At 44.7% G+C, this 17,488-nt stretch overlaps 1 protein-coding gene across 1 annotated transcript in view; it reads right to left on the reverse strand.

Annotated features, from left to right (window-relative positions):
* Positions 1 to 3,346: 3,346 nt before the first annotated feature.
* The window catches only part of LOC106602344 (hedgehog-interacting protein), a 47,884-nt gene continuing 33,742 nt past the window's right edge, over positions 3,347 to 17,488 (reverse strand). The window contains exons 11-13 of the mRNA XM_045716574.2: positions 13,622 to 13,703; positions 6,790 to 6,938; positions 3,347 to 6,521 (exon numbers count right to left, since the gene is read on the reverse strand). Of these exons, the coding sequence (XP_045572530.1) occupies positions 6,325 to 6,521; positions 6,790 to 6,938; positions 13,622 to 13,703 (428 nt within the window). The 3' untranslated portion in view covers positions 3,347 to 6,324. The remainder of the gene's footprint in view (positions 6,522 to 6,789; positions 6,939 to 13,621; positions 13,704 to 17,488) is intronic.

The following is a 17,488-nucleotide window of genomic DNA, read 5'->3' on the forward strand; positions in this document are numbered from 1 at the left end:
ATGAATATGGGAACAAATACTTAACTTTCTACTACTTTAATACACATACCAGTGAATTTGTCCCAATACTTTCTGTCCCCTAAAATAGGGGGATTATGTACAAAAAGTGCTGTAATTTCTAAACGTTTCACCCGATATGGATGAAATTCCCCTCAACTTAAAGCTGACAGTCTGCACTTGAACCTCACAGTTGTTGTATTACTTCAAATCCAAAGTGCTGTGCTGGAGTACCGAGCAAAAACAACAACAAAATGTGTCACTGTCCAAATACATTTGGAGCTCACTGTAGTGCACTATTTAGACCAGGACCTTATGAGGTAGCCCTGTGTGGTTTGGACAAGAGTAGTGCACTATTTAGGATAGATATACTATTTCAGTCCCCTATACTACCAATACGATAATGACAGGATGTGGTCCGATTTTTGAAACCAACATTTTGAAACCAAAGATTTACATTTGTTCTGAGAGGTATTGCAGTTCTATAAAAGTTATACTCACTGAAATAAAATGTTTCTGGGGAAAAGGATTAAATGTATTCTTTCCCATTCAAATCACAAAGAGTCAAATGTTTTGTCATTCTTTCTCTGCCTGTCTCCCTCTGTCTGTCTGTCCTCCCATAGTATTTGGTTGGACTACCTCTTCAGCTCATGTATACAATATTATAACATGCACTTCTAGCCATCTTGGTCCTACAAATATTTAGCATACAGACTCCTCATGTTTATTCAAAGTGCTGGGTTACACTGTTTATGACAGATATGCCGGCCAGGGCCCTATGGGAAGGGGAAAAGAAAACTATTCCAAATGAAAAGTCATGATTCATGCCACAGATAGTGTATAAACTAAAATATACGCTGCCTGCTAGCTGCTTGGACCTTGGAGCACAATTGCCCAGTTGCAATTTTGATTGGCTCTAAACAGTGCACAGACAACTTAGTATTGCATTACTCTGAATACGGAGGGAGCTGCCTGAGAGGACTGTGTGGTGAGGTGGGTGGTCCACCTCCACTATCCTTACAACCAGGGAGCTTGATTGATATTTCCAGAAGGAAATTAATAATGCCATCAGTGATGGCTGTTGCTTCAGTGTGTTTGTGTGTATGTATTTGTGAGTGTGTGTGTGCGTGTGTGTGTGTTGTAGGGAGAGGTGAAATTTAGAGTTTAGGTCTGAGCTTCATGCTCAATGCATTTAGTCTGTGAAATTTTATTAAGGTCCTTTAATGACATGTATGCCTTAAACCGACACACTTAGAAAACAAGCTGCGATAGAACCAAAAAGGGTTCTCCGGCTGTCCCCATAGGAGAACCCTTTGAAGAATCCCTTTTGGTTCCAGGTAGAACCCTTTTGGGTTCCATATAAAACCCTTTCCATAGAGGGTTCTACATTGAACCCAAAAGAGTTCTATCTGGAAACAAAGAACCCTTTTGTGTACTATAACTACAGGATCATTTGTAACATTATTAACATTCTCATCATAAAAACTCTTCCTTTGAAAAGGAAATCCTGGGGAAGTAGTACTGAACTCCATAGCCATTGTATGCAAGTCTTCCAATGACACTTGCTAAATATCTTCTAGTGCTCTTGTCTATCAAGTCTATATCAGGGACATATGTCTCTCTCTCTAGTCTCGTTTATACCTGGAGCTAACAGGCGTCTTGTGTCCTGATCTTGTCCACATGTTTTAAATTGTGACTCTTATCGGTCTGCTGTGTCCGTATTGTGACCATATTATCCTGGTCCTTCCCTGTATGCAAATGTTTTGACAGATATTATTTCAAACAAATATGTATTTATTTATTTGAATTCACATATTAATGACATTAGTCAATGGTGCCACCTGTCAATGATTTTAGAGGGAGGGATAATAACCAGTTTCCCTGTCCAGATCCATCTACACAATGTCTGCTTGACTTCCTCCGGAGGTGGGCTGGAAGATCTGATCACAATGTGTCTTGATAGTTTACACCTGTCTAAAAATGTGGGCACAATCAAGCAGTACCGATGCACCAAGTCTGGAACCAACAGGACCCTGAACAGCTTCTATCCCCAAGCCATAAGACCGTTAAATAGTTAAATAGTAATCAATAGCTACCTGGACTATCTGCATTGACCCTTTTTGTAATAACTCATCACATATGCTGCTGTTACTGTTTACTGTCTATCCTGTTGCCTAGTAACTTCCCTACCTACATTATATGTACATATCTACCCCAATTACCTCGTACCTCTGCATATCGGCTCGGTACTGGTGCCCCGTGTACACTGAGTGTACAAGAACACATTGATCTTTCCGTGACATAGACTGACCAGGTGAATCAAATCAAATCCAATTGTATTTGCCCCATGCGCCGAATACAACAGGTATTACTGTGAAATGCTTACTTCCAGGTGAAAGCTATGATCCCTTATTGATGTCACTTGTTAAATCCACTTTAATCAGTTTAGATGAAGGGGAGGAGACAGTTTATAGAAGACCCGGAAGTAAGCTCTTAGTCTACAGCTGTTGTTTACAAAGCATGTGACAAATACAATTTGATTTGATTTAAACAGGGCTTCTCTCTCTTTCTCCCTCCCTCTCTGAACAGTAGCTTTGCTTAACAGACTTTTCAATTCAAGTAAACTTTAGGGAAAACTTTGGTCGATGATCCACATTGGCCCTTGGGCTGGCTTTCCCCATACATTTTCTCAATATCCCTCTGTACACTTTACCTAGCTAGAGAAAAAAAACTTCTGTGATGGTGGAAATTTGGTCAAATTTGAGTCAAATCAAATGTTATTTGTCACATGCTTCGTAAACAACAGGTGTAGGATAATAGTGAAATGCTCAGTGACGTACATGAAATGAAGCACTTCCCAGCACTCGGCCACAACAGACAGAGGGGGCAACCTATGTCAATGGATAGTGTTCTTTTACTAAGCAACCATCACTTGCTTACACTGTTAATACTAATAGTGGAAGGATGTTACGCTATTGATTTACACTCATAGAACAGTAAAAGACTGTCCGGCTCAACATGCCAATCTCAGAAATGTAGAAATCTAAGGCCAAATAGACTAGCTCCTGTAGACAACCTCTGTGTGCTCAGATCTAACATTACGAGGATACATTTAAGGTGAGGTCACTGTTCCACACCCTGGCAGAAGGCCTCAATCTGTCTCCATTGTAATCATCCTGCAACAACCTATCATTTCCTTTCCTGCTGAATCAAGGATTGTTAGTCACATAGAAATAGACTGCATAGATTCTATGACTATTTTCAACGGGTTGTTATTCAAGAAGAAAAATTCTGCTCAATGCTACATCGTCATCCTAGACGTCATCATCAAACAGACACTGTGACGAGGTTTTCAGACATGCTATAAACTTTAATAGACATATAGATATTTCTGAAAAGAAACAAAGATAGCCCTAGGTTTTATTTACAATACATGATCAAAATCATCACATACAGCGGCAAAAACAATTGTAGAGAACTTAAATAACTTTGTTTGCATAACTACTTAAATAATGAAAACGGTTACTCTATTTTATTCACACCACGCCGTCTCAGCAGCTAAAATGCAGGTTTCACATTAAGTGCTAAAATTATAGTATCAACTTTACAGCATGAGTTCCATTTGACGTATTATAGACCAGAGAGAACACTGGCGAGACAGAGGTTCAACAACTGCTGTCATTGAAGATACAGAGGAGAAAACAAAACAGAGAGCGAGAGAGAGACAGAGCGAGAGAGAGAGAGAGAGACAGAGAGACAGAGAGAGAGAGAGAGAGAGAGAGAGAGAAAGTGAGTGAGAGGAATTGGAAAACCCTGAACACTTCTAACCATGCTTAGAACGGGAACTCAAAACAAAATATGATCATAGAAATAAAGACATTCCAATTGTGTGGGGGGCAGGCACTTAAAGACAACATTGGCACAAGATGTAAGAGGTTGCTTTGCTCGTTGCTGAACTACTGTCAGGAGACTCAAGATTAATATGGTATCAAGGAATTTGCAATGGCACTATATCAAATGAACCAATCCTGATCAACCTGTAGATTAGTGGCGTTATGCGATGTGTTTTATACCGTCTTCCGAAGAAAGACAACACATCGATGGGCTCCAACATAATTAGAGTCTTTTTTTAATTGTCGTTTGGCTCGCCGAAGACGGTTTAGATCCCTGGCTTTGAGATGAGCAAAGTCTTCTTTATGCTGTTCATTTGTTAAGGGATCACAGTTCACCACAAAGTGGATCAAAGAAGTCTGGGTTCATACTTGACACATTTTATCGTTCCATCTGTGTTATCTGAACGTCTCACAGTGCGTAGAGTAGAGCGTCTGGTGTGAAACCATCTTTCATCTGATCTACCTGGAGGAACTCTTCTCATCCGACTGTGAACAGGCTCCAATAAGTTGGTGGCCTAGCGAAACTTGGGTCATTTCTAAAACAAAGACCAAACACCGACCGTTACGCTGCAGTTGAATGCCACAGACAGAGGCGTACTACGGGAAGGAAACACAGAGAGACCTTGTGTTGTGTCTCAGTGATCGGTTCCAAACTCTTCCATTCAGGTGTAGACATGCATGGCCTTTAACACACGGTGCTGATCTGTACTGCACGTGTCGCTGTGTGTTTTAATACAGTGGAAAAACACTGCATACATTTTGTGTTAGCAAAAAAAAGACAAAAAAAAACATGATTTCTTTTAAGCTTAATGCAAAACCACTTTCTACAAACACCGTCCTCTTCCCATACATTATCACAGTTAAAAAAATAAACCCTCCTCTATCAAAACAATAGTAATGCTATATTATTTAGCAAGGCTAAGTAGTACTTAGTTCAGCTCTTTATGTATGAAATATACATCAGCTTCTGTCCCTTTATACCTCCCACTGAAGTTGTGTAGCGAGTGTGTGTGTGTGTGTGTTCAGTGTGAGAGATTAAGAGTGAGATTTGACCTGCTGCGTGCCACTGTGTTAGTGTGCGACAATGTCACTGCTGTATGACACTGTACTAGTCCCAACATAATCGTCTGCCCTTGATTGTGAAACACAAAAAATCATTACATTACAGTGCGTGGAGTTGATGACTCCATTTCAAATGTATGAAACTGGCGTTGACATTGGGAGTGCAAAGCTACGAGCTCTATCCTAACAATGTCATAGGTACTGTCCCTAATGGCACCCTTGTTCCGTATGTAGCTCACTATTTTTGACGTGGGCCCATAGGGCTCTGGTCAAAGGTAGTGCACTATACGGGGAATAGGGTGCCATTTGGGACACAGGCATGTAAACTCTATAGATCTATAGATACCTGTTGTGTCCAAAGACACTCATTCTTCAGCTATGGATCCATTCTGTACATTGGCAGCATGTCAAGTGAGCGATGAACAACAAATCTATACCGCTGTATCATGAAGTATCATAACGTATCTTTTTCTATGAAGATGTGCCCACAAAACATCACCCGGAGAAAACAGTGGGTCAAAATAACAATAATCATTATTATTACTGTGACATTGGTCTATTGGTCGTTCATATTAGTGCCTTTAGACAATATAGTACAGGACTCTGTATGGGGCTCTATACACGGCACAGTAAGATTATCAGAAACTCTTCAGTCAGTGTCAGTATTATTGCATTGCTGATGCTGAAGAGATTGGCATGTTCATTTAAAGGCTGTATATAGACTGTGTTTTGTTGGTGAAGGCAGACCCAAAGCTAACCCTCAGTATTCGGCTGTCCACTCTCCAGTCCCGGGGGATAACTTATGTCACCACGCCTCCGCCCGCCTCGCCGTGTTTCAGCTCAGCCGACTCCCCTTCGCTCTCTGTAAGGCTTCAGTCAAAATGGCCGCTGTTTTTTTGTTGTTGTGTGGAGAGAACGCGAGGGGGTCTCCCTCTGTTCTCAGCAGGGGTGCAGTGCTAATAGCAAGTCATCTGCATGGGGCTTCCAGAGTGGGAGAGAGAGAAGGAGAGGAACTTTCTCCAGGAGAAGAAGAGTATAAAAGAGCTTATGTAGCCACAGTGGAGGTCCAACCATTAGACCATAGACGACGATTGCCATGCATTCAACCATCACGTTGCTGTGTCTGTCTGTGTGATGGTCTCTGGAGGGATGCTTGGCCTGGATGCCTGGTGTACGTAGCCTACCGGAGCTTATGGGCAGGAAGATGACCAGAGTCTGGGTGTTGACGGGGACAGGGTACGTCCAGACAGGGGGGTGTGTCTCAGGGGTGAATCACGGAGGAGGGAGGTTCTGCTTGGGCTTCTCCGGTGGTTGAGTAAGGGGGCCCGGGGGAAGGGGGGGTGCGGTGGGAGTGGACCCCCTCCCCGTGCCCCTATACCATGTAGCTAGTGAGGTTCAGCAGGTACGAGGTCATGTCTATGATGTGGTCCAGGATGCCGTCCTTCTCCTGGTCGCTAGGCATGCCCCGCTCGCCCTTCTCACACTGGGCGCCCGAGTAGCCGCTCTTACACAGGCAGTTGTGGGGCTCAACACACACGCCTCCGTTACGACAGGCCGGCTCGCATTTAGCTGTGAGAGAGAGAGAGACAGAGAGGATATCTTGACAAGCGATAACAAAACATTCATAAACACTTTATGTGGGTCCACTATGGATCCATAGTAGTCTATTTGATACATATCAACATTACTCAAGATATACAGTAGAATTCTTCACATTATTGTGTATCTCTTGTTATACAGTAGGTCTCAGCTACTCTGCAGAGGGATATTATGTAATGTTATACTAATATCCTAGGTTATGGTTGAACACGTCAAACAGCACTTTTCTCTGACTCACCCACTCTGCAGAAGGGTCCCTCCCAGCCGGTGCTGCAGCAACACTTCCCGGTGGGGGTACAGTGTCCGTTCTTACACTGCCGTGAACAGGCCGTTCCCAGCAGCTCCGGGGCCTCCACCTGTCTCTGACACTCCTTAGGGACCGCGGGCCTGCAGGGGCCACACAGGGAGGGCAATGGTCACACACTCTAAAGGCTCATGCACACTGTTCTGAGGCATTACATACGGATATGTGGCCTTTCTTTCACACACCACACACACACACACACACACACACAATAGAGGCAGCTGCAGTGGTGCCATAGCAGCAGAACACTTAGCCATGCACAACAGGGAAGAGGAAACGGCTCCACCAGAATGTGCCTTTACATAACATTGATGTGATGGAAAGGAATCATGGAGGGAGAATGAATTAATGTTTGAGTACGGAGAGACTCTGTGTGTGACAGGGTTCTTTCTGGAATATTCCGTTTCGGGAATGTTGTTAATGAGTTTTTGAGCATAATAATTCATTTGGAGCATCAGAGTTTGAGAGAATGGTGGACTGACTGAATGGCTGGACCAGGGTTTTATTTCCACTGAGGACATTGTGTGTGTGTGTGTGTGTGTGTGTGTGTGTGTGTGTGTGTGTGTGTGTGTGTGTGTGTGTGTGTGTGTGTGTGTGTGTGTGTGTGTGTGTGTGTGTGTGTGTGTCTCTAGGCCACCGGGAACAGCCATTCGCTGCTGTAATTCAGCATGACAGGAGACTCATAAACACCCCCCCCCCCCCCCCCCACACACACACACACACACACACACACACACACACACACACACACACACACACACAGAGATGCAGCACACACCCGCAAGCATATCCAACCACACTGCCAACAGGCAGCATGCTAAACAGACATATTGTGATCATCTCATAACAAGACAAACATTGAACACACGCTCTGGCCCAAAGGAGGCTTAGAGTATGATCATTTCATATCACGCTCCAGCCCGGGCTCAAAAACCTGGAAATAATATAGCAGCGTTCTACGTGATGGAATTCAAATGTGAATTGCCTGTTAGCTTGTGTGTGTTTCTGTGTGTGTGGATGGGGCCAAACAGCATCGACTAATGAGGCAAGACATGCCTCAGCCAGGCAGTGTATTGACATATCCATCAGGCACTCACACATTCACATACACACCCAGTGATAGTGGTATGGAAAACAGAGAGCCTGGTGGGAGTGCTGTGGAGTGGTCAGTGCATGTGTGTAGAGTCTGTTATGATGATAATGATGCTGGACTCTCTGCCGGCCAGACTCTCTGCCTGCCGGACTCTCTGCCTGCCGGACTCTCTGGGCGCTGTAGAGACCTAATGCTGTAGATAAATAACGCTGAGAGATAATGCTGTAGAGATAATGCTGTAGAGACATCTAATGCTAGAGTGAGATAATCCTGGACAGAATAGAATGACGTAGTGAGATAATGCTGCAGAGAGATAATGCTGTATAGAGATCATGTTGGATAGCTCTAATGCTGTAGAGAGATAATGCTGGGGAGAGATAATGCGATAGAGAAATAATGCTATAGCGATCTAATGACCAATGGACAGACAGGAGCCACAAATGAATGTGATATTGTGGTCTGGTTGTGAATGAACTGACTTACTGACTGTGGTTGGTTAGTGCTCAAAGGAGGGGCTCCTGGCCTGTGTTGTGTGAGTGAGTGAGTGAGTGAGTGAGTGAGTGAGTGAGTGAGTGAGTGAGTGAGTGAGTGAGTGAGTGAGTGAGTGAGTGAGTGAGTGAGTGAGTGAGTGAGTGAGTGAGTGAGTGAGTTAGGGGGTCCTGGTCAGGGTTCTGGGGGTATGTGAGTGGGGCGTCGGACACCGTGGCTGGGAGAGTGTTGTTCTGACAGCCACATTGACTGATGGCAGTCTCGGGGCAGTACCAGAGCCTAGAGGGGGTCTCTACGGGGTGGAGGGGTGGGGGGGGGGGCGATTCCCATGCTCCGCTCCCCTCAGCACCCACCCAACCCTGTGCCTTTTCTCATCCACACTCTGGGCCTTTGTTGTGACAGGCTGCACGTAGTTAAAACTGAGAGAAGGAGGGACAGAAAGAGAGAGGGTGGGAGAGTGATGGAGTTGGGAGAAAGAGACCAGGGTGAGAGAGAGAGAAAAGGGGGACAGCTAGTCCCTGGAGGATTGGGGTACAACACTGTTAATAGTGTCAGGCGGGCAGGGGTCAGCCACGGCTATTGCCCCTCATCAGTTTGTATTAGTGCCATGGGTGGCCATGGTCCCGGGTGAAAACAACACCTGCCGGAGCGCCACTTGACAAAGGCAGCTGGGTCAACAGGCACTGTGGGAATGTATAAACTCGGCGAGAACACTTGCATAAAACACAGACTGATGAAGACTGATAAATTAAAGGAGGGCTGCTTATTAGTTTGAGTGTCCACGGGGCTGGTCCCAATGATTTATATATACACTAGATGACTGATAGGGGGCGCTGTTTTGAAGCCCCCTGAGCCTCCATCTTGGCACTCCCTCACGTTGTAATTTTTTGGGGGAAGCTTTAGAAATGCATTTAATAATGTCTACATTCGTTTTTGCCACCTTAATTCTATTACAGACACCTTAATGCATAATCTTAAATTATATTATGTGAGCTAAACATAAAAATAAAAAAAAATATGAAAACATTTTCCTTAAAGTATATATATTTTTTAATACTAATGTTACTGTCCCCGCTACAACAACAAAAAATACTTCAATACATGTAATTTTGACCTTAAAACATTTAATTGAAATACTGTAGAATTCCATTAATTCCTATGGAGGACTGCTCCAACTGGGGGGAGTGCCAATATGGCCGACCGATGGCTTCAAAAACCTCTCAAAGGCCAATACATAATATCAGCCATCTAGGGTTTGTATACATTATTGGCTGCTTCCCAACACTCTAAGAAAAAAGGGTTCCAAAGGGGTTCTTCGGCTGTCCCCATAGGATAACCCTTTTTGGTTACAGGTAGAACCCTTTTTGGTTACATGTAGAACCTTTTAGGTTCCATTTAGAACCCTCTGTGTTCTAGCTGGAACCATACAGCGTTCTTCAAACGGTTCTCAAATGTGGACAGCCGAAGAACCCTTTTAGGTTCTAGATAGCTTCTTTTTTTCAAAGTGTAGTCCTAGTGGCTGAATGGAGGAGGGAGGCGGGGTGGTGGTGGAGGGGAGGGATGTATGGAGCTCTGCTTGGCTCAGCTGCCTCCCTTCCCACCTCCCCCTTTGTTCCAGAACAGGAGACATCAGCCAGGGACCATATGCTGATCCCTGATCACTCCCTCTTATTCACAACACAGCCCTCTTTATAATATCTCACCGCCTCAAAAGTCACCCCAGATCAAATCATACAGCTGATTGATATAGGGGATGCTATTAGTGAGGGATACTCTAGCGACTATCAGATTTATTTCACTTAAAGCTTTGATAGTGATGGGTGGCTGGTAGCCTGGGAGTTGGTGAGGAGGGTTTTGGGAAGGAATGTGTTGGGGCTATGTGCTGGGGCTTGCTTGATAGGCATGAGGTGTATGTGAGAAAAAAGCCCTGGCGTGGTGTACATTGTGCCTCCCAACAATGGCTAAATCAAACAGCCCAGTGTGAGTCCTTTGGCTGTTTTGTCATCCGGCTCCATTGTTTGGGGGCTTCTTTGTGGTTTCATCCCTTGTTTTAATTGTGTCAGAAATGTACTGTGTATTGTAGGAGCCAGGGCCATTCAGTGGAGCAGCTTTGTCAAGGGTAGGACCACAGTAGTGCAGCAGCACGATTTAGGAGGGACATCTGAATAAAAGAGCAAGCTTTTTAAGACAGCATATCGGGAGCTGGGAGCTATCGTTCCACACACACACAGACACACACACACACACACACACACACACACACACACACACACACACACACCTCCCTGCTGCTTCTCCCCAGTACTTCCTGTAATTTGTGACTTCCATAGTGACTTCATAAAGGAGGTCCCAGAGCCCCTATTCTCTGTCCACTGGGTCTTCTCAACCTCTTTACTCAACACAATTCAATCAGAGGACTGCACCTGACTCAACTAAACCCTAAACTGTGTGAAAAGTATATTATGACACAGGAGAACCACTTCCTCCCACTTTGGATAAAAGCCTGTTTAGATGGAAAGACAACTTTTTTTTTATTACCGTTATCAGCAGGAGTTCTTACTGTTTCAACTGTCTCTCTACGAAAATGATTTCTCCCCCCATTCAGGTTTCAGACGGAACCGTGAGGACTGGATATAATTTGGTTTTGAATAAAACGTGGCTCTGTCCCTTCCATTCTTATACGCGATAAACAACCTGGCAGTTACATACTGTACAGCTTTACAATGTGGCCAGTGACATCATACATAACCAACCCACCCAATACCTGGAGGCTGTGTTTGTTTGTGTCTCTCCTCTCTCAAGGAATGAAGTCTCCTCCTCCTCTGCTTCTAAATGGATGTTAGCACCAGAAATAAATAAAAAAGTCTCTCTCTCTCCCATGGGGACCTCTGACTGCGTGTGGCAGGGCAATTGAGATAAGACATATTCAATGAAGCATTGCATGTCTCAATCAGACATTATACTGATCTAATTATAGAAAGAGGGGAAAAGGAAAAATGAAAAACAGAGCTGAAACCCGTTGAAGCCTTGGGGAAGACGGCATATCGTGTGTGTGTGTGTGAGTGTGATGCATATGGACTAGGTTTGAATCCCGGGCAAGGCCGCAAGGTATTTTTAAACAGCTCTGTCTCCTTCCACAGTAGAGCCAGTAAACAATGCCACATGATCCTACTCTGCCTCTGTGTTGTATATTTACAAATGAAATCTCTCTCAGTCCAAAATTTCCACGACAGTGTCCACATGGGACAGACACAACATATAATGATGTTACTGAGACGCATGGTGGCCTATTTATTATTGGACGGTACCCGACTGACAAACAAATACCTACAAATGAAGTCGGCGCGCTGCCGGGACGTGTGTTTACCCCAAAACATTGCAGAGGGGTTTAGGTGATTTTCCTCTTTCGCTCCCCTCCCCAGTCTCCTACCTCCTAACGTCCCCCTCCTCTTCCCCAAACATACATGTAATGAAAACACCATGTGGGTGGATGGTGGATGTTGTGGGACCCCCGGACCACCACAGGCTCGCCGCTCAGAAATACAAGTGTTCTGTAAAGGAGGAGGGTGAGGGGGCGCCAGGTACCCCAGGAGGGGTAGAGGAGGACGGGTGGCCCACCAGACGTGATAACACAACAAGGTCAGAAACATTAGCTGCCCCCTTCCCTCCCCCTCTCCATCCTCCCTGTAACGAGATACTAATAGCGAAGTGAGTGTGTGTGTGTGTGTGTGTGTGTGCGCGCACGTGCGTGTGTAGAAGCCGGACTCCCAGCACCACACAGGCCACTATACAGACTAAACAAGCCCAAAATATGGGTGGAAAGAATTGTTGTTTGGAAAAATGTGTCCATGCCAAAAAACATAAATAAAACATTGAGCGGGGCACCAAGGGGCCCGTAGAAACATCTGTGGCGTAATTAATTGTAAGTTGGTTGGTACTGTCATCACCTTAGCAATAATTAGCCAGGGATCTGTTTCTATTGTCCCACACACGCAAGCACACACACACTCCAATAAAGTGAAATGGACTTAAGGAAACATTATTCTGTCGCTTTCCTGGACTTAACTCCCACTGTAAGCCAAGTGAAATGTTTTTAGATGCTCCACATGCCTCCCTGCCAACTTCACTTAAGCTGAAGAACCTAAACCTACATGAGGATCTCTAGTTCTCCATTCCAGCGTGCTGAAAAGGGGGACTGGATGATTTCTGGGTGGCTGAGGGTGGAAAGACACAGCTTGAAGAGCGATTGGTTTGAATTAGAAAGTGAGAGGATCTGGTTGTGTTCAATGTAATTTCTCATGATTCAGACTATATATCAGTGACATTTAAGGCCTACACGTCTCAGATGTTGGCTGCGGTGGAGGGGGACTTCATACACCCCATGTACGTACCTCCTGGTGTGCTGGGAGAAATGTTTTTCACATGTACTAGGGTTGACGCAAACATCATTTGTTAAAGATTCATGATTATCGAAAATATTGAATAGAGTAAAACACATGGTAAAATGTTTAGCACGCATACAACAATGATTAACAGGCACCCATCTCCTCTAGTAATATTTACCACCAGGAACTCCAGCACATTATCAGCTGTGTGCCACCTGGATTGTTGGGACGCAGCGGGGCACATTGTTGGGACACAGCATCCCTTCATTAAAACCCAAACCTTCAGATATTCCAGTCACATGTAACAAATCCCTCCCTACGACTATGAGGAAAACATTACCACTCGTCGACAGGTGCCCTCCGTTCTCTCCAGGAGTGTATAAGCAGCCCTGTCAAACGCTATGAAAATACCCAGCGAGCCACGTGTGCTCGCTCTCTCTCTCTCCTCGATCTCTCTCTCTCTCTCTTTCTTCTCTCCTATCCTCCCTCTCTCTCTCTAACAGGGCCCGCTGGTAGTGCTGGAGTTAGAAACGGTATGCTTACTCTCCAATTACCACGCTGAGATTTGTGTTGGCCGGGGAACCGGCCGTTGTGTGATGATTTGTTTAAGGGGATAAGAGCCCTGCTGTGTGCATGCGTGTGTGTGATGTATTGGAGAGGTGTAGAAAACAAGGGATGGAGGGAGGGAGGTATGACGTTCCCTCTCCCTGTGAAGTTGTGATCCTGCACTGCCACTATATCTGCTGTGTGTAGGAAAATGTGCAGGCCACAGACACACAAAGAAAGTTGTGTTCTTTACCTTTTAGGGTCCACTAGCTTGTAGAGCTTCCCACTGTGTGACTGAGCCATGCTTTTACTGGTGGCCAGGATGTACACTTCACCTGGGGGTGAGGAGAACAGGGGTTACATGGGAAATGTAGTCCAGGCATCAGCCCTATCTAGAGAGAGCAAATAAGAGAAGAGAAGATGGAGAGAAGAGAGAGCGAGTGAGAGAGAGACAGAGAGACACAGTGTGTGAGAGAGAGAGAGAGAGAGAGAGAGAGAGAGAAAGAGAAATAGGGCAACCAGTTAAGAAACCCTGTTGCCACAAGAAAAGGGCAACCTATGAAGACCAGCATTGTAAATACAACCCATATACACTGCTCAAAAAATAAAGGGAACACTTAAACAACACAATGTAACTCCAAGTCAATCACACTTCTGTGAAATCAAACTGTCCATTTAGGAAGCAACACTGATTGACAATAAATTTCACATGCTGTTGTGCAAATGGAATAGACAACAGGTGGAAATTATAGGCAATTAGCAAGACACACCCAATAAAGGAGTGGTTCTGCAGGTGGGGACCACAGACCACTTCTCAGTTCCTATGCTTCCTGGCTGATGTTTTGGTCACTTTTGAATGCTGGCGGTGCTTTCACTCTAGTGGTAGCATGAGACGGAGTCTACAACCCACACAAGTGGCTCAGGTAGTGCAGCTCATCCAGGATGGCACATCAATGCGAGCTGTGGCAAGAAGGTTTGCTGTGTCTGTCAGCATAGTGTCCAGAGCATGGAGGCGCTACCAGGAGACAGGCCAGTACATCAGGAGACGTGGAGGAGGCCGTAGGAGGGCAACAACCCAGCAGCAGGTCCGCTACCTCCGCCTTTGTGCAAGGAGGAGCACTGCCAGAGCCCTGCAAAATGACCTCCAGCAGGCCACAAATGTGCATGTGTCTGCTCAAACGGTCAGAAACAGACTCCATGAGGGTGGTATGAGGGCCGGACGTCCACAGGTGGGGGTTGTGCTTACAGCCCAACACCGTGCAGGACATTTGGCATTTGCCAGAGAACACCAAGATTGGCAAATTCGCCACTGGCGCCCTGTGCTCTTCACAGATGAAAGCAGGTTCACACTGAGCACATGTGACAGACGTGACAGAGTCTGGAGACGCCGTGGAGAACGTTCTGCTGCCTGCAACATCCTCCAGCATGACCAGTTTGGCAGTGGGTCAATCATGGTGTGGGGTGGCATTTCTTTGGGGGGCCGCACAGTCCTCCATGTGCTCGCCAGAGGTAGCCTGACTGCCATTAGGTACCGAGATGAGATCCTCAGACCCCTTGTGAGACCATATGCTGGTGCGGTTGGCCCTGGGTTCCTCCTAATGCAAGACAATGCTAGACCTCATGTGGCTGGAGTGTGTCAGCAGTTCCTGCAAGAGGAAGGCATTGATGCTATGGACTGGCCCGCCCGTTCCCCAGACCTGAATCCAATTGAGCACATCTGGGACATCATGTCTCGCTCCATCCACCAACGCCACGTTGCACCACAGACTGTCCAGGAGTTGGCGGATGCTTTAGTCCAGGTCTGGGAGGAGATCCCTCAGGAGACCATCCGCCACCTCATCAGGAGCATGCCCAGGCGTTGTAGGGAGGTCATACAGGCACGTGGAGGCCACACACACTACTGAGCCTCATTTTGACTTGTTTTAAGGACATTACATCAAAGTTGGATCAGCCTGTAGTGTGGTTTTCCACTTTAATTTTGAGTGTGATTCCAAATCCAGACCTCCATGGGTTGATAAATTGGATTTCCATTGATTATTTTTGTGTGATTTTGTTGTCAGCACATTCAACTATGTAAAGAAAAAAGTATTTAATAAGATTATTTCATTCATTCAGATCTAGGATGTGTTATTTTAGTGTTCCCTTTATTTTTTTGAGCAGTGTATCTATGTTTATTTATTTTCCCTTTTGTACTTTATCTATTTGTACATAATATGATATTTGTAATGTCTTTATTCTTTTGGAACTTTTGTGAGTGTAATATTTACTGTTAATTTGTATTGTTTATTTCAGTTTTGTTTATTATCTAGTTCACTTGCTTTGGCAATGTTAACATACAGTTGAAGTCGGAAGTTTACATACACCTTAGCCAAATACATTTAAACTCAGTTTTTCACAATTCCTGACATTTAATCAGAGTAAAAAGTCCCTGTCTTAGGTCAGTTAGGATCACCACTTTATTTTAAGAATGTGAAATGTCAGAATAATAGTAGAGAGAATGATTTATTTCAGCTTTTATTTCTTTCATCACATTCCCAGTGGGTCAGAAGTTTAGTATTTGGTAGCATTGCCTTTAAATTGTTTAACTTGGGTCAAACGTTTCAGGTAGCCTTCCACAAGCTTCACACAATAAGTTGGGTGAATTTTGGCCCATTCCTCCTGACAGAGCTGGTGTAACTGAGTCAGGATTGTAGGCCTCCTTGCTCGCACACGCTTTTTCAGTTCTGCCCACAGATTTTCTATAGGATTGAGGTCAGGTCTTTGTGATGGCCACTCCCATACCTTGACTTTGTTGTCCTTAAGCCATTTTGCCACAACTTTGGAAGTATGCTTGGGGTCATTGTCCATTTGGAAGACCCATTTGCGACCAAGCTTTAACTTCCTGACTGATGTCTTGAGATGTTGCTTCAATATATCCACATAATTTTCCTCCCTCATGATGCCATCTATTTTGTGAAGTGCACCAGTCCCTCCTGCAGCAAAGCACCCCCACAACATGATGCTGCCACCCCCGTGCTTCACAGTTTGGATGGTGTTCTTCGGCGTGCAAGCCTCCCCCTTTTTCCTCCAAACATAACAATGGTCATTATGGCCAAACAGTTCTATTTTTGTTTCATCAGACCAGAGGACATTTCTCCAAAAACTACGATCTTTGTCCCCATGTGCAGTTGCAAACCGCAGTCTGGCTTTTTTATGCCGGTTTTGGAGCAGTGGCTTCTTCCTTGCTGAGCAGCCTTTCAGGTTATGTCGATATAGGACTTGTTTTACTGTGGATATAGATACTTTTGTACCTGTTTACTCCAGCATCTTCTCAAGGTCCTTTGCTGTTGTTCTGGGATTGATTTGCACATTTCGCAACAAAGTACATTCATCTCTAGAAGACAGAACGTGTCTCCTTCCTTAGCGATATGACGGCTGTGTGGTCCCATGGTGTTTATACTTGCGTACTATTGTTTGTACAGATGAACGTGGTACCTTCAGGCATTTGGAAATTGCTCCCAAGGATGAACCAGACTTGTGGAGGTCTACAATTTTTTTTCTGAGGTCTTGGCTGATTTCTTTTCATTTTCCCATAATGTCAAGCAAAGAGGCACTGAGTTGGAAGGTAGGTCTTGAAATACATCCACAGGTACACCTCCAATCGACTCAAATAAAGTGAATTAGCCTATCAGAAGCTTCTAAAGCCATGACATCATTTTCGGGAATTTTCCAAGCTGTTTAAAGGCACAGTCAACTTAGTGTATGTAAACTTCTGACCCACTGGAATTGTGATACAGTGAATTATAAGTGAAGTAATCTGTCTGTAAACAATTGTTGGAAAAATTACTTGTGTCATGCACAAAGTAGATGTCCCAACCGACTTGACAAAACTATAGTTTGTTAACAAGAAATTTGTGGAGTGGTTGAAAGACAAGTTTTAATGACTCCAACATAAGTGTACGTAAACTTCCAAATTCAACTGTATGTTTCCCATGTCAATAGACCCGTTAAATTGATATTGAAATTGAGAGAGAGAAACAGAGAGAAAATAAGAGAAGAGGCCCTGCTCAGGATCCCTGCGGCGCTGCACTTGCCATGGGACTTGGGAGACAGAGTATCACGGGACAACTGAATACTCCTG

Source organism: Salmo salar, chromosome 04 (genome assembly GCF_965601325.2).
Source record: "Salmo salar chromosome 04, fSalSal1, whole genome shotgun sequence".
NCBI classification, from domain to species: domain Eukaryota; kingdom Metazoa; phylum Chordata; class Actinopteri; order Salmoniformes; family Salmonidae; genus Salmo; species Salmo salar.